Below are 19,343 nucleotides of genomic sequence, written 5' to 3' on the forward strand. Positions count from 1 at the left end.
TTTGTTTTTAATATATAAAGGTATATTCTGGGATTGTACATAGGTGTTTGCTGAAAACTCTTTAGCCCACTAGAAACTGGCCATCCCCATCATCATGAATGTATGATTTCTCATGAAATCTTACTTGAAACAGTTTTTTCAAATCTTGAATATAAAGTCTGTCATTTGGATTGAAAAGTAGAGAAAAGACAGTGAACAAATGATAATAAATAAACAGCAATGTACCAGGTTGGGTGGAAAAGCCTTGTGGAACATTATATAGAAATTGTCATACTAGATTAGATCAATAGTCTGTCTAGTTGGGTATTCTGGCTTTAACAGTGGCTAGTACAAGGTGCTTCAGAGGAAAGTGCAAGAAAGCATATAAATGGACAATTATTGAATAGCCTGCATATAGAGAGAGTTTCTTTCTATTCCCAGACAGTTAGTAATTGGTTTACTCTCCATAGAACAAGGATATATATCTTTTAATATTTTTATCTAACTGTCCTGGGGTGCTCTACTCACTCCTGCAGATTAGCTCTGCCAGGCCAACTTCCCTTCCTGCAGTGTCACTCCATCACTCTCTCTGTGCCTCAGTCTCTCAGGACTCAACTGCTCTCCCTTTGTGGCTTGGCCCTCCAGCCAGGTCACTTTAGTATTCCCCTTCCTGGGTATCAAAGTCTCTCTGGTCTCACTGTCCCAGGCAGTCTTCCCATCATTACCCCTTAACAGTGCCACTTATCCAGCGGCTGCTAGGGAAACCCAGGCCCTCCCTCTATGCTGGGTTCCAGCCCAGAGACCCTACAACAAGCCGTAAAGGTCTGCACAGTCCTGAACCTTACTGCTGTATCCCTGGGCTACATCCTACCTTACCCTACCCTGAGAGCGAATGTAGCCTCGCTCTCTATATCCCCCGTCTGCCCTCAGTTTCTGGGCTTTATACAGGTCCAGTCTATTCCTGTCCAGCTCAGCCTCATTTCTAATTAGTACTTGCCACCTCCTCCAGGTGCTGCCTAGGTGTTTTAACTGACCCACCTCGCCACCTTAACCCCTTCAGGCCTTGTGTGGGGTGGACATCCCTTCCCACTAACATAACTCTGATTGTTCTCATTAACTATAAAACTATCTTATTCTTTTTTAAAATCATACTAAACTCTAGAACTGAATGTTTTATCTTCTGGCAATGAGTTCCACAGGTTAAGTATGTACTGTTTAAAAAGTATTTCCTTTCACAAGTTTTAAATGTATTTATCTTTTCATTTCAAATTATATCCCCCTTGTTCTTGTATTATGAGCAAGGGTAATTAGAAACACCTGATTTACCTTCTCCATATTTAGGCTTTGATTATGCAAAGATGTACATGAGTAATTTTACACTTGTAAGTAGTACCAGCTCTGTGAAACTGTTCCTGTGTTTAAATGTTTGCAGGATTAGCATCTTAGATTTTAAGCTTTTTGGGGAAAAGACCATATCTTTATTTGTATTTGTACAATACTTATTACAGTTGGGCCCCAATTCTGATTCGGGCTTTTGAGCACTACTGGAATACATACATATTTTCAATAATTACGTATACCTCTATCATGTTATTGGTCAGGGTGCAGTCCAGAGAAGTGAGGGGGTTGTATCTCTATTTGCCCTGCAAACTGTGCATCTTACAGTGCTTTACTACTATAGCTCCCAGTCTGGTATACTCACAGCCAGCCTACAAGAATGCAGGTCACACCCTGAAGTGTCTGTGTTCTAGACAGCCCTGACTCAGCAGCTCTGATCCCAGCAGCCTTATTACAGCCCCTCTCTGGCTTCCACCAGCCTTGGTTACAACCAGCAAGGTGACCCCAACACACTTCCAATCCCAAATTTTCCCAGACCCTTGTGCTGGGCACTGTCCAGCCCTCTCCTGGACAATTTAGAGGAACAAACAAACCTTCTTATTCCTTTGAAGACACAAAATCACATCACAACTTATTTAGTTAAATGAAGTAAATACACCCTTCCATTTAAACGCAACACTTGAGTTAGTTTATAGTAAAAATAAAACAAATTTATTAACATAGGACATAGGCCAAGTGATGCCAAGTAAAGGAATAAAGTTAGAAAGAGTTACAAGCAAATAAAAGTGAAAACACACAGATAAAAGTCTAAAACTTAATCTAGAAAGGTACAGGCCTTGTTCAACATGATTTCTCACCTATATTCAGTTTCCAGAGTCTTCCACCCTTCCTTCCTCCCTCCCCCCATCCTTGGTGGAAGATTCCATGTTCTCAGCTTGCAAGAGTGCTGTTTCCTTCTGTCTGTCTAGTGATGGGTGCCAAAGATGACTTCTGCCCTTGCTTATATTTTCCTAAATTCAATTAACTTGTTTCAAGAGGCAGGATGACCTCACGCTGTTTTTCCTTTCCTGTGGTCTTCCCTTCCCCCTGCTGATATCTAGGTAAATAGAACTTCCAGTATATCTGGTCACATCTTGAATAATTTCATTGGAGACAGGTAGACAGCTGTCTGCATTCCTGTCTGGGGGAAAGGATGTTTCTCCCTTTGGTCACAGACAGGAAAGCCTAATATCAATGAGTATCCAGAATTTCTTTTGTACTGTTAACACATACAGTTCACACTGATATTAATCACTATTGTGTCATGGGGTTTCATAAAAGACCTCACTCTATACACTTCTATAATATAGTAATATTGTATACAATCAGTTAATTCAGTTGCTTATCACTTGAGGTTCAGACCCCCTGTCTTGATAGTCTAATAAATCTTTTAAATGAATTCTTCTGAGGGTTATTCTTCAAAATAAAGGTTTTTCAAACTACAAGGAAGACAACATGGAGTCTGGTCATAAAGAAAGCTCCATGCTCTTTCTTCCCCGTCTTGTTAGTTTAACAGCTTTGTTTACCTAATATGTAAAAGTGGACCTTCATTGTCTTTGCCTGAAGAACAGGCTGGTCAGAGAATCAAAAACACATTCCTTTGTCTAAGGCAGACCTGTTTACCATCTCCCTCTGCATGCTTGGTTTAAACACACGTTAGTCATATTTCCAGCATATATTCATAACATTTTGTACACACCCTGTGCATACATCATGCAAAAATGTTAATGATCAATGTGTTACTAGTTTTGAAATGAAATGTCACAAGGATATTTGTACAAAGATTGTTACAATAGTGTGTAGGGTCTGAATACAAGGTGTGTAGCCTCACACACGTCTCCTCTTATTCAGACTCCTTTGTAAGCTAATCAGTCCCAATCTTTTCAGTATCACCTTATATGGAAGGCTTTCCATTCTTCTGATTATTATTATTATTATTATTTTTGCACGACTCTCTCTGGATCTTTTCTATTTCTATTAAGCCGTTTTTTAAAAAAAACTGAAGGGCAGAAATGAACTCAGTATATTTCATGTGAGTCTGTATTGTTGTTTTATATAAGGCATTATAATAGGAGACCTATCAGATCTATCCCTGCTCAATCAGTTTTTCAGGAATTGGGAGGAGGAGGCTGGAGCCGAACAACATTGCTCAGTGTGAAGCTATAATTTAACTAACATATTTAGAAAGAAAAGCTATTTCCTAGCCATTTTATTTTGGGGTCTGCTTCTCTAGGATATTTTTTTCCATATTGATAGATCTATTTTTCTTTTTATTCAAAGCACAATCAGCGTATACATTTGTCTTCTTATTTTTATAAAATAGAGCTGTATACTGAAGTATTCCAGTGCATGAATATAGGATTTATTTACCATTCTTTGATTTGTTGGCATGAAATCTTGGATTTATTCTGTGTCTAAGCTTTCAGTTTTATGACTGAATCTAGACTGGATATCCTTATTGCACAATTTGAAATTCATCAGTTTATCATGCACTTTTTGCTCTGGAATTCTTTTTCTTCTGCAAGTTTAACTAAGTTTTTATTCCTAGTTAATCTCATTTATATTTTGACCATTACAAGTTACAGTTGATCTGATACCATGCAAGTTTGCATTAAAAATACTATTTAACACAAGTAATTGAAAACAGTATTTGTTCAACCAAAGCTTTTTGAAGCATGTTATAGACTGTTTTCAGATTGAACCATATAACAGATTTAAAATCTTTATTTTGTACACATAGAATTGCTGACATTTATAGTGTAGTATTGGTTATTAGTATTTTGGTGTGCTCACAGATTTCTCAAGATAAATAAGCAATCTTTTGGGCAGAAGTCCAAATACTCTAGTGTTTATGCTTTATTGCCACATAATGCTTACACATAATGTAATGTTTTACAGCCTGGAGAAATTCTCTTCAAGAAAAATGGAATACCAAATCAGCATATGTCGTAGGAAAAGCTACAGCTTCTCTAGGTAAGCCGGATTAAAGAAGAAACCCTTATACAAAACAACATCTTCAGTACAATTCTTGAAGCATTAACCTTAGTTCAGGGTTGCACAGAACAAAGGCATAAGAAGCTCCTTTTCATTAACAAGTGAAAGTTTCTAAAAAGTCAGCTTTATACACATCATCATTAAATACCAGCTGAGGATATGGCCCTGGGGTTCACATTATTTTCCCTATTATAATGCAATTGTGATTACATTAATGGTGATTTAAAATATTAGTCAAAAAAAGAAAAAAAAACAGGTATTGAATTTATATGTATATTTTGTATGGATGAAATGCTGGTTCCATTGAAATCAGTGACAAAATTCCCATTGACTTCAAGGGGGTAGGATTTCACCCATTGTTTCTATGTTGTGATCCACCATCAGAGAGTTTAAAGAAATTGTATACATTGTTTTAATTATGTTGTACAAATAACTCATGCTGTGGACAAAGAATCCTTCTACCATATGTTGAAATCCTATTAATTGATAGCTAAGTTGTTTGCCTTTTGTTTTTGTTTTGAGAGCATTTCAAAGCAGCGGTAGGCTGGTAGCACAAATCAGCTATTATATAGTTCTCTTCATTGGAGTTTACTGCACTTTTCCAGTTTTATTAATATCAGTTTTATTTATTTACTTTATCTTTATTTTATAAATGACTTATTCAGTATATGGTTAGTTGAATTAATTTTAACCACTTTATCTAATGTGTAGATTCACTGTTTGTTCATTGACCTGATACATTGGTTATAACTCTTTAACTCAGTGTTTATGTTTAAGTCTGACCTCGGTGTCCCGTGCAAGTTTTACATTTGTTCTATTAAGATACTACATCACATAGGTAAACAAGATGTAACATAGGCCTATAAGGAGACAAGCAGCACAGTTTGAGTCTCAGTTTTTTCGGCTACTGTTAGCAATTATGTGTGTGGTTTTTAGTGTTATGGGTAACCAAAGTCTAAATCAGAAAGTGTAGAACATTTGACATTTAGCTGGGGTACTGCTGGATAAATCAATATTGTGTTATTTAAAGTGTACAGGACTGTGGGTTTTTTTCCTCCTGTTATTTTGGCACATTTTAAATATGTTAATTTCATTTAAACCCCGTCTGCTTGTAAACTTCAGCGTGCTAGATGACATTTTGTTGTTTGAATTAGAAGATGAAATTATATGGCAACTGTTTTGTTGCAAGTTGCATGATGTTCTTCATTAGCAGGTGTCAATAGCTATGTGAAGTGATTGCTTGCACCTATCTCACTGCCTATACCACCTCAATTTGGTTTAAGTACATAGCCTGAGCAATTGTTCAGTTCCCTGCAAAAATACCTTATAATCGCATGCCCATGAGGACAAGCAAGACTCCAGAGCTAGATACGGGTTTTATTCCCCTCAATATGACTGGATAAATCTCACTAAGTCTACCAGGATGTATGAGAGCCTCAAGGAGACAAAAGATGTTTTGCTTTTGTGCAAGAGACCTAAATGTTTAGTGATATTTAGCGTATATGGATTAAATAAAAAGACTGATACAATCTGATCCTGAATGGTTGCTTAGCATGGGGGTAATCTGGATTTAATTTCTAGAAGTACAGAAGAGATTAATTTAACTGCACATAGAAGGTCACAATTCACAGTACCAGTCAAGATAAAGAAAATAATATGGACTGAAAGGAAGCTTGAGCCAGTCGCATCTGACCCTTTTTAGTTAATTTGGGATTTCCACCATATATGCCTTTATGGTAAATAAGAGACATACTGTACTCTTGGATTTTCAATTTTTTATCTTGCATTGCAGAGGGGAGCTGCACACCTGATGAGCTATGTCTATATGCTCAGCAGAAGCACAGGTGCAATCACAGGGAGTGCACCCTGTTTTGTGCAGCGAACCAACACGGGCACCTTTGCCCCCTGTAAATTTGGGACCCATGATTAAGGCTACATTTTAGTCACAGGTATTTTTAGTAAAAGTCATGGACAGGTCACGGGCAGTAAACAAAAATTCATGGCCTGTGACCTGTCCATGACTTACTAAAAATACCTGTGTCAAGGTTCCTTCCCCACTCTGAACTCTAGGGTACAGATGTGGGGACCTGCATGAAAAACCCCCTAAGCTTATTTTTACCAGCTTAGGTTAAAACTTCCCCAAGGTACAAACTATTTTACCTTTTGCCCTTGGATTTTATTGCTGCCACCACGAAGCATCTAACAAATATATAACAGGGAAAGAGCCCGCTTGGAAACGTCTTTCCCCTCAAAATCCTCCCAAACCCTACACCCCCTTTCCTGGGGAAGGCTTGATAAAAATCCTCACCAATTTGCATAGGTGAACACAGACCCAAACCCTTGGATCTTAAGAACAATGAAAAATCAACTAGGTTCTTAAAAGAAGAATTTTAATTGAAGAAAAAGTAAAAGAATCATCTCTGTAAAATCAGGATGGTAAATACCTTACAGGGTAATCAGATTCAAAACATAGAGAATCCCTCTAGGCAAAACCTTAAGTTACAAAAAGACACAAAAACAGGAATCTACATTCCATTCAGCACAACTTATTTTATCAGCCATTTAAACAAAACAGAATCTAATGCATATCTAGCTAGATTACTTACTAAGTCCTAAGACTCCATTCCTTTTCTGTTCCTGGCAAAAGCATCACACAGACCGAGAGAACCTTTGTTTCTCCCCCCCTCCAGCTTTGAAAGTCTCTTGTCTCCTCATTGGTAATTTTGGTCAGGTGCCAGCGAGGTTATCCTAGCTTCTTAATCCTTTACAGGTGAAAGGGTTTTTCCTCTGGCCAGGAGGGATTTAAAGGTGTTTACTCTTCCCTTTATATTTATGACAACCTGTGACTAAAACTTGGGTGGGTGGTTGCAGATGCTCAGTGTGCGAGGGCAGCCTAGGACTGCCACTGGTGTTGGGGGGAAGGGAGCCTGGCCGAGGTGCATGGCCTGAGACCTCTGCTGGTGCTGGGGGGAAAAGCTGGGCTGAGGTGCATGGCCCAAGACCATGGAGCTGGGAGGAGCTGGAGGTCGCGGGAGGAGAGAGAGAGGAGGGTTGGCAGAGCTGGCAGGGGCTCCCTATCCGGCTCTGTGTCCCTGCAGCTTCTAGGCGGCAGAGGGGCACAAGCGCTGTCTGCTGCAGCTCCCATTGGCTGGGAACCGCAGCCAATGGGAGCTGTGGGGGTGAGACCTGCAGGCACGGGCGGCGTGCGATGTAGAGCCCTCCCGGCCCCTGCGCTGCCTAGGAGCTGCAGGGCCATGCCAGTGGGAGCTCCCCACCCCGAGGTAAGTTTCCCCTCTACCGTTCCCAACCCCCTGCCCCTAAGCCCCCTCCCACACACCCAAAATGCTGCTGCTGGCTCCGGGGCTGCCCAGCTCGGGCAGCCTGAGCCAGCAACAGTGGCTGCAGAAGTCATGGAGGTCACAGAAAATCACGGAATCCTGACCTCCGTGACAGACTCACCGCCTTACCCACAAACAGGCTCCAGAGTGAAGTTTAGATACTCAATAATCCCCCATGTTGATCTCCTAATGCAGTTCCCTCTGTGTGATCAAGGATCAAATCTTTAGGTGGTACTTTACTTAAAAAAATGATTCCAGAAAATCTAAAGAAAGTTCAGAAAAAGATGGATCAAGTTGGATCTCCTTTTTCCATTCAAGTGTTTCTGAAAATAAATTCAGATTGGTTGTCAACATTCTGTCAAACAATATATTTCTTTGTTACTTTTCTTACAGTGGAGGAGATTGGCCTTGCTCCACAAGGAGAAAAGTGTGGAAATGCTGAAAAACTAGCTGGATACATTTGCGCAAGTATGCAGAAATCTTTCAATTAAGGCAAATTCATTTTAAACTTATTTAAATTTATTTTAAACTACTGCACGTAGTCTGTGTAGAGGTGTTCAGTAGAATCCTGAAACACCATTTGTTGGAATGCTTCAGAAGTCCCCAACATGTTTTGGATAAATAGGTTTGTGCTATACAGGATCCAATCAGTATATTAGTTTATAGGAAGTAAATTGTAATAATAATTATAAAATATTTTATGGTCCAACAGACAAAGTGGCATTTACTGACCCTATTAGCCATGACTTTCATAATGTAATGAAAGGCAGAGCTGCAGATGTCGCCTGTTTATGTATCTTGGTGCAACTGATATTCCATGTCCCCTTGATACTGACTTTCCTTACTTCAGAATTAGACATTACCCCAAACCAAATGAGGCTGGCATTCCGCCCACCACCCCATTGTCCAGTGATTCAAAAGTAGATAAAGGAATAACCCTTTCTCCCTCACAATTAACCAGACAAGTCCCAAACGAGAATTGTTTTGAGAAAGTTATGAAAGCGGGGGTGGGAGGAAGGTTCCAATGGAAAGCTGAACTTATCTTTTGTTATGGTGAAAGCTGTAGTGGGACTACAAGCTACTTCTAACAGTAACAAACTCTTGTCTGTTCTATGTGATTTCAAGTCAGCTGGGAAAATGCTAATTTAGAAAGCTTAGGTATTGTGTTTATTAGTTTTTGTTATACTGATCTGCATTGCATATAGCCATGATGTTAAATTGTTATGTATTGTATGAACAAATAGTGGGGAACCAACCAGCTTCATATCAGAAATTTAAAGCATCAGTTTTCCCTGTAGTAGTGTTTTTGAGAAACATGTTTAGGCCAGGTGGCTGATTGTTGTTTATTGGGCAACTGTAAGATAGAAAAACTACAAGCTGTACTGAGATGTTTCATGATCAAACAGCTGGGATTCTAGACTTAGGAGAAACCTACGCCATAAGAGATAATTGCTAAGGAAGTGAGACTGGCATCAGAACTTCTGATATATATAGTGTTTAGGAGAGTTCATAATTGATGTTCATACTGACTTTAAAGTGTGTGTAAAGTTAGATTGATATCTGCTTGATGAGATACTTAACAAAAGAAGATCAACAGATTTAGGCAGGAATTAATGTTAAAAAGGCTTTGAGATTTATTGCTAAATTGAGCTCTGTGTGTGTGCGCCAGCTGTAGAAGCTCTGTAAGATTGTGCACCCAGTGTCTAGGTGCTCTGTACCCTACGGCCACTGAACACTGAGTTTGTCCCTCTGCTGGCAATGCAAGGTATCAGGGAGTTAAGGAAACTGCACTGCAGAGTCTCAAAGCGATAGTGAAATTGAAGATTGGGGGAGATAGCCATTCAATTGAAGAATTGCTTTTTACAGGCCCCGGAGATGAGAGCTTTATACTCCAAACATTGTGGGGGAGGGGAGAAAACATTGGTTTAGGGACATAGGCAGTATCCATCAATAGAACAGAGAATGACTCAGGCTTTGAAAAGTCATTTTATTTAACCAATAAAATTAAAATGGTCCACCTTTGGGCAGCCAGATGCAGAAACACAGATGGTGATCAGTGCAGTTATTCTAGCTGTTAGGTGAATTACTGTAGCTGCTGTCTTAAATACTTCATTACTGGACCACACCTTATCATCCTGCTGACTACATGTATCTTCTAGCGAGGTGCTAAGATACTGTAGAGATCGACACGGGGTCAGAACCTAGACAGATTATTTTTTGGCCATTGGACATAACATTTGTTGCAGCTGGAGGGTTATTAGTACAGTCTTTTATGCACAACAGAGATTTATGTAGCTAAATGAAAAAAAGTAGGATTAGAGCTGTCAAACTTTTATTTACAGAGAGGCTGCAAGATTTTTTTTTAAATTGCATAAGCAGGTTTTTAAATAAATTGAATCATATTAATAATCAAGAAAGGCAGCTGCGGACTTAAATAAAAAAAATTCTGGAAATGAAAAATATAGTAATATTTTGGCATATACAAGACTGCACAAGGCATAAAAGAACAACTCATGGTCCTTGTCCTAAAGATCATGCAATACAGAAGGTTTTCTCTGAGATTATTTTTTAAAAATGTGTGGGTAACTATAATTTTGGATTATAGGTTAGTATTTGTGGGTTTTGCAGAAAAGGTGCATTTTGAAGAGAATTTGAAAGAAGGAGAGGACAGATGTCTGGGCCATGTGATCTGAGAATGTGGAAAAAAATCATAGATTTAGGATAAATGCAAGATAAGAAAAAAAATGTATAATACCACAGATGGCTCTCCAGTGCCTGGAATTGTGACATTTTTAGGAAATCCAATAATAAGAAAAGACCTGAACTGCACTACAGAAAAATGACCTTTAAGAGATTTATTGATTGTTCCAAGACAGTGCTGTATTACAGAAAAGGAAGTCTTTATCTGACCCCAATAAATGACTGTACCATTGCAATGAGTACAACAGCAGCCCTGGAAAAAATAGAGGATTGACTACCATGCCGGTTCAAAAGTGATGAAAAGGAGGGAGGGCAAACTAGCCCTTTGTTTTAAATTAAATCTAAAGAGATTTTTGGTTTGGCTGCTGCTTATATTACTTTTTGGAAGATAACCTGCCCCCACCTGGGTGTGTGCTTAAAAGCACTGCCCTCTCCTCAATAGACTTTGTCTCACTCCCCCCTCTGTAAGCCCCTTCTCTTCCTCCACGTTTGTTCTCTGTGGGTTGGAGGGACAGTGGGTTGCTCTGCTGATACACTTATCCCAGCTTATTGTTCACTCTTCTTGGCCCAGCAGCTGCTTCCCTGTTCTTCACACACTCGGGCAGTGCAGAGCAGGGAGCTGGTACTGATAGAGGCAGCCAGATAGAAAACAGTACCTTCTGGTGAGAGCAGGTGAACTACCTCCAGAACCAACAGCAGCCTCTGGAAGCCACCAGCAGGAAAGCAGGAACTGCACCTTTTACACCAATTTGGGAAAAATTCCTGGACTGAGGGCAGCTTCTTGTTAAATCACAAGTAAAACTTTTTAGAATACTACAAAATTGCAGGACTCTCAGTACACTTGTAAGAAATGCAATCCTGAATGTATCATAACAATATAGAAAATTTCAATCAGTGGGGACTCCTGTTGCTGATGTAAACATAACCAAACTCAGTCTTATCAGGTTGGGTATAAATAGGGGCAATCAATCTATTAAATTGTTTATAATAACCTCTGAAATAAGAGATAAATTATAATAATGTCCTGAATCAATGTTTTCCATTATGCACGTATTAGTCAACCATTTCTTTTTGCTTATACATAAAATTACAAACAAGGAATTAAATGAGAAGACTAAATCTAGATAGAGCAGAAGATTGTATGTCATTAATATTTGCTGTCAGCTCGGGAAAAAAAAAACCCTGAAGTGGTTACATTTCTTTTATTATTCACTTTCTATGTCTTTGGTGCTGACTTTGGCTTAGCTAATCAGGAGAATAGATCAAATGACTCCTTAATTAAATAGGTAGTTTGTCTGTTTTCAAGACAAATCTTTTTATCTTTATTAGAATTTAATGTCTTTGTAGTGTTGATTATGTAAGTTAGAGGATGCTTCTGGGGCCAGAGTTTGTTACATTGTATATTGATACAGAGCTATCAAACTATTATTCTTTGCTTTGTAAACACAAGTCAAAAAGGATTAGTGTCACTCTCCAGATATCACATTGGCATTTCAATTAACTGACATGAGCTTTGGTTGGAGTGATATTAATGTATTTTGCCTTTATTTCACAGCATACTCCTCTGCATTTTATCTCAATTTTTTGCTTCCTGTAATTTATTACAAACATGTCTCTGGGTCCTAATAAAACTTCAGTTTTGCAATTAGGATATTCAGATCAATCTGTGTTGACTGCTAATAAGGTCCTTCGATTTGATTTTTACTATGGTGTCTGTTTTTCCCCAGAGGCAACTCTGGTGCTTAATGCTGAAAACAAAGAATCTCCTTTCAGTGCTTAAAATAAACAACCCTATCTGTGGTTTATTGTTCTGATAGACTCCTGAAGAAAATTCTCTTTAAGGACCTCACTTATTTAAAAAAGAGTAATGTAGTTGTTCAGAATTTTTCCTCAGACCGTTGTGTGCTTCAGTATATTTTTTACACTAAGTATCCTATAAAAAAGCAAATGTGTGCACAATATTTATTAGAATATGTCCACTGCTCAGATGTTGTTTAGTGCTGAAAAAAATCACAAGGAGTTTGTTGTTCCATTTAGGAAAAAAGGAAGTGTGGTAATTTCCATAGTTCCATTTGCTTCTGACATGGACCCCCATTTCATTAAAATATTAATTCCCAAATTGGGATCTCTTTTCAGCGGCAAAAATAACAATTGCAAAAGCATTATTTAGAAACAGATACTACAGGAAGTTTGGTTAGAATATCAAGTATGGTGTAGTATTTCAAGTCGTAATATGGTGAAGGGAGCTGTGTTACTACTTTTGTTAAAAGCACTCAAAATGTTAACCAAACGCCCGCCAAACCACTGTCTTGTTTTAAGCAGAAAGCAGTGATGGGCAGTAGCATAGAAAAAGACTGGGAAGACTACCCATATACACCTGGCCTTCTGGTGAACCTTGAAATAAATAGAGAACCAGATTTTACTTACACACACACACTTTCCCCAGCATCTAGCTCAATGAGGTCCTGATCTTGATTGGGGCTTCTGCACGCTACCATTTTACAGAGAAATATAATCGTATTTCCTCTGTTATCTTTCACCTCTATTTTATAAGTACACAATCCACTTGCAATAAATAACAACAGCAACAGTTTTCTGAAGCAGTCACCTAAATTTATTTTAAAAATCCCTAAAATCCAGCAAAAGATTGAAATACTCCCAAAATACAGTTAATGTTATCTCATTCCCATCCAGTGGGGAACTTCTATTCACAAACACTGCCGTCATTCTTGTTGGAATGGGTCTTCACTTTCATGCCTGCCATATCAGATAGGGTTTGTGGGTACATAGATTCCAGTGATAGACAGTTAAAAATGCCAACAGAGAGATCTGAAAAACCATCTGAATAGTGCCTAATAGGATCTTATAGAAATGTGGGTAAGGATCTTAGAGAGATTGTAGTCCAAATGTACCATCTCCTTCTGAGCTGATGTCTCCATTTAACTGATCAGTCATGAAGAAGCAAGCATCAGAAACATGCAAATCAAAGATTGTCCCCTTTCCAAAAATCAACCAGGAAAGAGCAGCAGCCTTCCTGCTCTTTCAACTGAGGTCAGCAAGCTCCTCCCAGCATAGCAGCAATTAGGGATGGGGGCCCTCCATCTCAAAGGGTAAGGATGGGTGGGGAGACTCCTTTGAGACACCATGGTAAAGGGAGTAGGAGTCTCTCCTCCTCCACAAGGAAGGAAATAAAGTTACTAGAGGTAGCTTTGGAATGCCTTTGTGAAGCATTCTGTCCCTTTCTTCAGTTTCCTGTTATATCCTCTACATAGCATAACCTGTCATGGAGTTATCCACGGCTCAGATGGCTGCAGCTACATTCTGTTGGATTAAGCCTTTGAATAACAAATCAAGTATGTGTCTGAAAATTGGGGAGTGACTGTCGAGAAGGAGATAACTTACATTTTACTTGGTATGCTATATTGAAAGGCAAAGGAAATAGAATATAGGAATGCAATTTATCTTTTCGCCAGATCTTTTTAGCCAATGTATTCACACTATAGCAATGGAATCATTTTTAATTTACATGCTAAATAGCCTCTGCCTTGTGAATTGCAGACGTGGCTTGAACTACAAATGTTTTCAGTGATCTTAGTTTTGTATGCACTTATGATGAAGCATATTGCATTTTCAGTATATATTCAAAATTTGACATTTTAAAGTGTCATTTGTGCCAACTGTTAAAAATGTAACTATGATTTAAATTTGCTAATGTGCTTGTTTACAGGGGAAATACCTAATTCATCACCTCTTCTTTTTCCTTGTGGATCTCTCAAACGAGAAGTTCTTCCAACAATACTCAAAGAAAAAGGTTGTTGCAGCCTTTAGAGCTTTATTTTAATTTGTTAACTTATTGTGGAAACCCCCACACTTCTTCAAAGTAATAGTAAAAGATTAAAGGCTTATTCTTCATTGTGAACTATCTATGGATTTGTGTATATTGGATTTGTACTGTCTGGAGATTAGAGGACAGGACTGAGAATCAGGAGATCTCAGTTCTCCTTCCAGCAGTGCTATTGAGTCCATCTCTGACATTGGGAAGCTAATTGATCTTTCTCTTTAGCTCAATCCCCCATTAATAAAATGGCAATTACTATGTTTATTTTATTCACAGTGATGTTGCAAGGCTTAAATGGTGTTTGTAAAGTGCTTTGAGATCCTCAGATTAAAAATACTCTAGACATGTAAAGTACTGTAGTTGCATCTTGTAACACGAAGTGCCCAGGAATCTTTTAAAAGAAATATTCCTACATCTTAGGCTTTAAAGTAATATATTTTAATGCAATCAATATTATAATACTTTTGTATTGGAATAATGGGAGCTATTAAAATCCTGTTTAGTTGCTAATGTATTTTCTCTCTTTTAATTACAGGTATTTCCCTGGAAAGCCTTACTGTTTATCAAACTGCTCAACATCCCAGTCTCCAAGAATCCTTGAAGAATTATTTCTCACAACAGGTATGGCACAGTCAATGGTCACCAGTGTAAATGTAAAGCTTTCTGATATATATGTGAAACCTGATGAAAAATTTACTACTTTCCCCCTCAGTTATCTGTATGAGATATTATTGTGAGAAGAATCCCTTGGCTATAGCTTTAATTTTTTGGATATAGTGAATCAGTCCTTAAATTTGGGGAAAGTACCCAGAAAATTTCAGTAAATAAAATGGCACATAAATACTATGGTAACAGACATTATAGAAAGTCCTAAAATATATAGATAGTAATGCCTCTGCGGGAGGAAAACAAAAAACAACAACCTTTTTTGATGGTAGACCTTTCAAATTTTTGCCTAGTTTCCAAGCTATATTTTGTATCAGGATTACTGGGGAAAACTATTTTATAAACAATTACATATTCACCTTGTCCTTTTTGATCTGCTTAATAAAACTGAAATTTTGGAAGTCTGGTTTTAGATCTTGTCACATCAGAGACAAATTTACTAACGGTATTTAATGATTTACTTACTTATTGCCATAGATACAGGATCTCTTTCACTGAATGTGTTTGCTACAACTTTATGAATCTGAATTCAGCACTAATTATCAGGTCTCCATGGTTGCTGAGCCATGTTCGTACGCTGATTATTCTATTTGAGAATGTGTTACTGATTCCATTTTAAGTTTAAAAATTTTGGATGATACCATGTCCTCACATAGATCTGTTTCTTAAAATCCAGACTAAAGCTTCTTTTTGCCATCTAATAAAGATGATTAGGTTGAGATCAGTGGATAACAAAATAGATTTGGAGCCCCTGACACACTTTTGTTTTCTCAAGGTTAGATTATTGGAATGTTTTTATTTGCAGGAACCTGCATTATATCTATGATTAGGCATATTCTGAATGCAGCCTTGCATCCTTACAGACGCTTGCCAGAGCATGTTATTTGCATTGACTTCCTGTTAAATTACATATTGATTTTGAAATTCTTCTTACATTCAAAGTCCTGAATGGCTGTGGTCCCACCAGCCTTGCTGCTATGTTGTGCTAACTATATGTTCCAGATGAATATTAAAGTCATAATTATCAAATCATATGGTTTCTACAGGTCATAAATGTGAGTAAGTAGCAGCCAGGACATCCTGTAATTTTGTATCCTTGTTATGGAATTCATTTCCTGTTGCAATTAGAGGTGTTCATTCTTGTCATTCAAGGCTAAGCTATTACAACGTTTATTATAAGCTTCTAGCGCCTAAATTTTGATATTTCTGTTGTGGTTAAATGTGCAGTGCCCTGCATAAATATAAGGTGGTGGTGGTGGGAATCTATCCCAAAGTGTATGAAGGGGACTTAGGCATTGTGATGCCTAATTTTTAGGCTCTCTGCCTCTTACTGGAGTTTAAAACCCTGAGTTAGGCATCCAGGCTCCCTATGCAATACATGGGGAGAGTTAGGTGCCTAATAAGGAATTCACTGAATCCAGCATGCTGAATGGGGAGTCGCCTAAACTAGTAAATAGGAAATGCTGAGGAGAGGGATGTGGCCTAAGCCCAACCCCTCAAAGGAAGTTAGGTGTCTATCTGTGCTCAGGATTCACAGCTGTGAACTCTTCTGTGGAGTTAGGCACCTAAGCCAAGTCAGCCCTTCTGCATGAAAAATAGAGGAGGTGGTAGTCTCCTTATAGCAATAGTCCAGTAATCACACCTTCCAGGAGAGTGCCCTAACCACTGGGCTATAGATATTCTAGGGTGGGTCTCTCTTAATCTCTCCTGTTGAAGCTATTCCAGTTTGTTGGTTGTGAGGGAGAAAATGAGTGACTGGGAGAGTTTAGGGTGAACAGGGAGGATATGCGGGTGGGAGGCATCAGGAATATGTCCAGAACGGACATGTGTTTGTGAAGGGAATTAAGAGAATAATGTATGGAAGTTTCCTGTTTAACAGGAGTAAGAGAATCCAAAGGGTGGCCCATCTGGGTCATTAATAAAGAAGGAAACATCCTGATCCCCATATTGTTATCACCAAAGAGCTCACAATCGTCTCATGACCTTGGAAAATGGATGGTTAAAAAAAACCCCAAAAAAACAAAAAACACACACAACACTTGAATTTCAATTGGTCCACTGTGTAGTGCAGTCTTGGCAGACTGTCAGCATGAGGCCAGGCACCACAGACTGTCCTCAGTAAATCTCTCCTGTTGGCTGACTTCAGCACTTCTCAGCTGACAGCATGGTGCCTACACAGAGAGACTGCTGAAGAGATTGATATGAAAACATGTTATGATATGCAGCTAGAGTCAAGAGAAATATGTTCCAAGCTGCTGTTCCTTCTTTACTTTTATACAGGGTATTCCAGCAAGCATCACATTCTTCAGTCCATCTGGTGTCAGATTTTGTCTCCAGCACATTCAGAAGTTTTCTGGTGATCTTATTAATCAAATTAAGGTAAAGTATCCAATAAGCATTAAAACATAGCGGGGAAGCATGTGGTCTAGTGGTTAGATCAAGGGATTGGAACTCAGAAGAGGTAAATTCTATTCCTTCCTACCACTCGGTTACTCTGGGACCTTGGACAAGTCACCATGCTTTTCTGCCTGTGTTTACCTGTCTGTAAAATAGAGATTATAATGTTTACTAGCCATTGTAGAGGGATTTGAGATCTTCAGTTGAAAGTGGCTAATTAGTGCAAAGACAATGTTTCTTTTTTAAAAAAAAAAAAATCTTAGATTCTTTGTGCGAGTTAAAATGAGTTGTCTACCTTTTTTTTTCGTAAATCCCTTGTTGAAATCTGTGTATTTAACAGTATTAGAAATGAGTAATTCATTAATAGATTTTTAAACTTTGACCTCTTCAGTTTGAAAATTCCTTCTACCACAGCACTTTAAGTGAATGATAATGAATTAATTTTTTTTGTCTTTTTTAAAAAAAATTAAGTTCTACCATCACATTTCCTTTATGCATTTAAGATCATCGCACAAATTAAACTAACTGTACAACATAGGTCCCTTCTTAGAGTATAAATTGCATAAGGTTGGTACCTTCAGAAAATAATGGAAATGGTTGCAAGGTGCACCTGTTATGGAGATGGTCCTCCATCATGGGGTTAGGGAGAAATGAGGTGCAACTGACTAGAAAGATAAAGCTACTTCTGTTTGACTCTCTGTAATTTGAGCTGCCTCTCTGTGGTAATCTATTATCAAATGAATCATTTCTTCACATTCAGGATGATAATTGACAAACAGGGACACATGCTTTTCTGGCCCACTTTCTGACCTAAGGTGAAAGATACACTTGAGCTGAAGGGAAATTTTTCTTCAGTTCCCCAAATTCTCATATAGTTTTTCCTCTTGTGACACAAGAAATGTCTTCCTATAGGAATTTACATTCACACTAGAGAAGAACTGTAAAGTTCAGATCAGAATACGAACTTTTCCAAAATGTATGGGGTTTGAATCATCTCATTATTCAAACAGGCACCAGCTATAGAGGTTGGATCTGGAGTCATAGTTTGCCAAAAGTGGGGGCTGTTTGGATTTGGATTACCCTCTAGTTTAGACCTTTTATAACTACAGAAATAAATCTACTTGACCACATAGAAAGACTTTGGCCTAAGTCCTGATTCTGGGCGCACACACTTTTATGGTCCAAAAGATAAACTAGTAACTTCAAAGTCCAAAGCTCCAGGCCGAGGACTGTGGTCAACAGCACCAACCCACAAGCACAATGGAACTGTCCAATGCAAGGGTAAAGCTCATCTGTATAGGAGACCAAACTTTCTTGGCATTCAGTCCAAGACTGTGGAACAAACCCACACAATCTCAAAATCATCACTTTCTGTTCCAAGGTGCACTGATTTGACCTTTCCAAAACAAGCACCCAGAGCACATTAGCCATAAAAAAGTAAATATAAAAAAAAAGTTTTAAAGAAAAAACCCTCATGAAAGGGCAGGGGGGTGAGGGGAAGAGAAAATTATGTGACACATACTAGTCACATTATGTAAAGCACTTGTGGAAGGTGCTCTATAATAAAGAGGGTGGTATAAGAACCTGAAAAGAAACAAATAGCATAGTGCATGTAATTTTAAAATATAAAAAGAAGGCCCTGTTATGGGGCACACTCACCTTTCGTGAGCGCCCCCCCTTGGCTAAGTGCATGTGTCTGCACTTTCTCTGTGGTGTGTCTTTGGTGACTCAGCCATCGGGCTGAGTCACACACAGTCTGTCTGATTTCAGAGTAGCCGCCGTGTTAGTCTGTATTCGCAAAAAGAAAAGGAGTACTTGTGGCACCTTAGAGACTAACAAATTTATTAGAGTATAAGCTTTTGTGAGCTACAGCTCAGCAGTCTGTCTGATGAAAACAAAGCAAAACCCTTCCAGGGTACAAGTCCAACAAGGGTCTGTCTCAGTGTCTCTGTAACATCTCTACAAGTTGTCCCTGCTCTGGGATAAAGCAGTGCCCCAGAGTTCTCTCCCTGGTGAAAAAGTCTTCGCTCTCTTAGGACCTTTCTGGACGTAGC

At 38.5% G+C, this 19,343-nt stretch overlaps 1 protein-coding gene across 7 annotated transcripts in view; it reads left to right on the forward strand.

The window, feature by feature from the left end:
• UROS (uroporphyrinogen III synthase) overlaps nucleotides 1-19,343 on the forward strand; it is a 38,833-nt gene that overhangs the window by 16,429 nt on the left and 3,061 nt on the right. For 5 of the 7 annotated variants that reach the window (XM_038411008.2, XM_038411004.2, XM_038411006.2 and 2 more), the window contains 5 exons: nucleotides 4,255-4,329; nucleotides 8,082-8,156; nucleotides 14,116-14,199; nucleotides 14,762-14,847; nucleotides 17,173-17,271. In XM_038411008.2, coding sequence (XP_038266936.1) covers nucleotides 4,255-4,329; nucleotides 8,082-8,156; nucleotides 14,116-14,199; nucleotides 14,762-14,847; nucleotides 17,173-17,271 — 419 coding nt within the window. Of the gene's footprint in view, nucleotides 1-4,254; nucleotides 4,330-8,081; nucleotides 8,181-14,115; nucleotides 14,200-14,761; nucleotides 14,848-17,172; nucleotides 17,272-19,343 lie in introns of those variants that run through there. The other 2 variants (XR_005294136.2, XM_043519257.1) reach the window with 2 other exon arrangements.

This window comes from Dermochelys coriacea, chromosome 7, assembly GCF_009764565.3.
Source record: "Dermochelys coriacea isolate rDerCor1 chromosome 7, rDerCor1.pri.v4, whole genome shotgun sequence".
Classification (NCBI taxonomy): Eukaryota; Metazoa; Chordata; order Testudines; family Dermochelyidae; genus Dermochelys; species Dermochelys coriacea.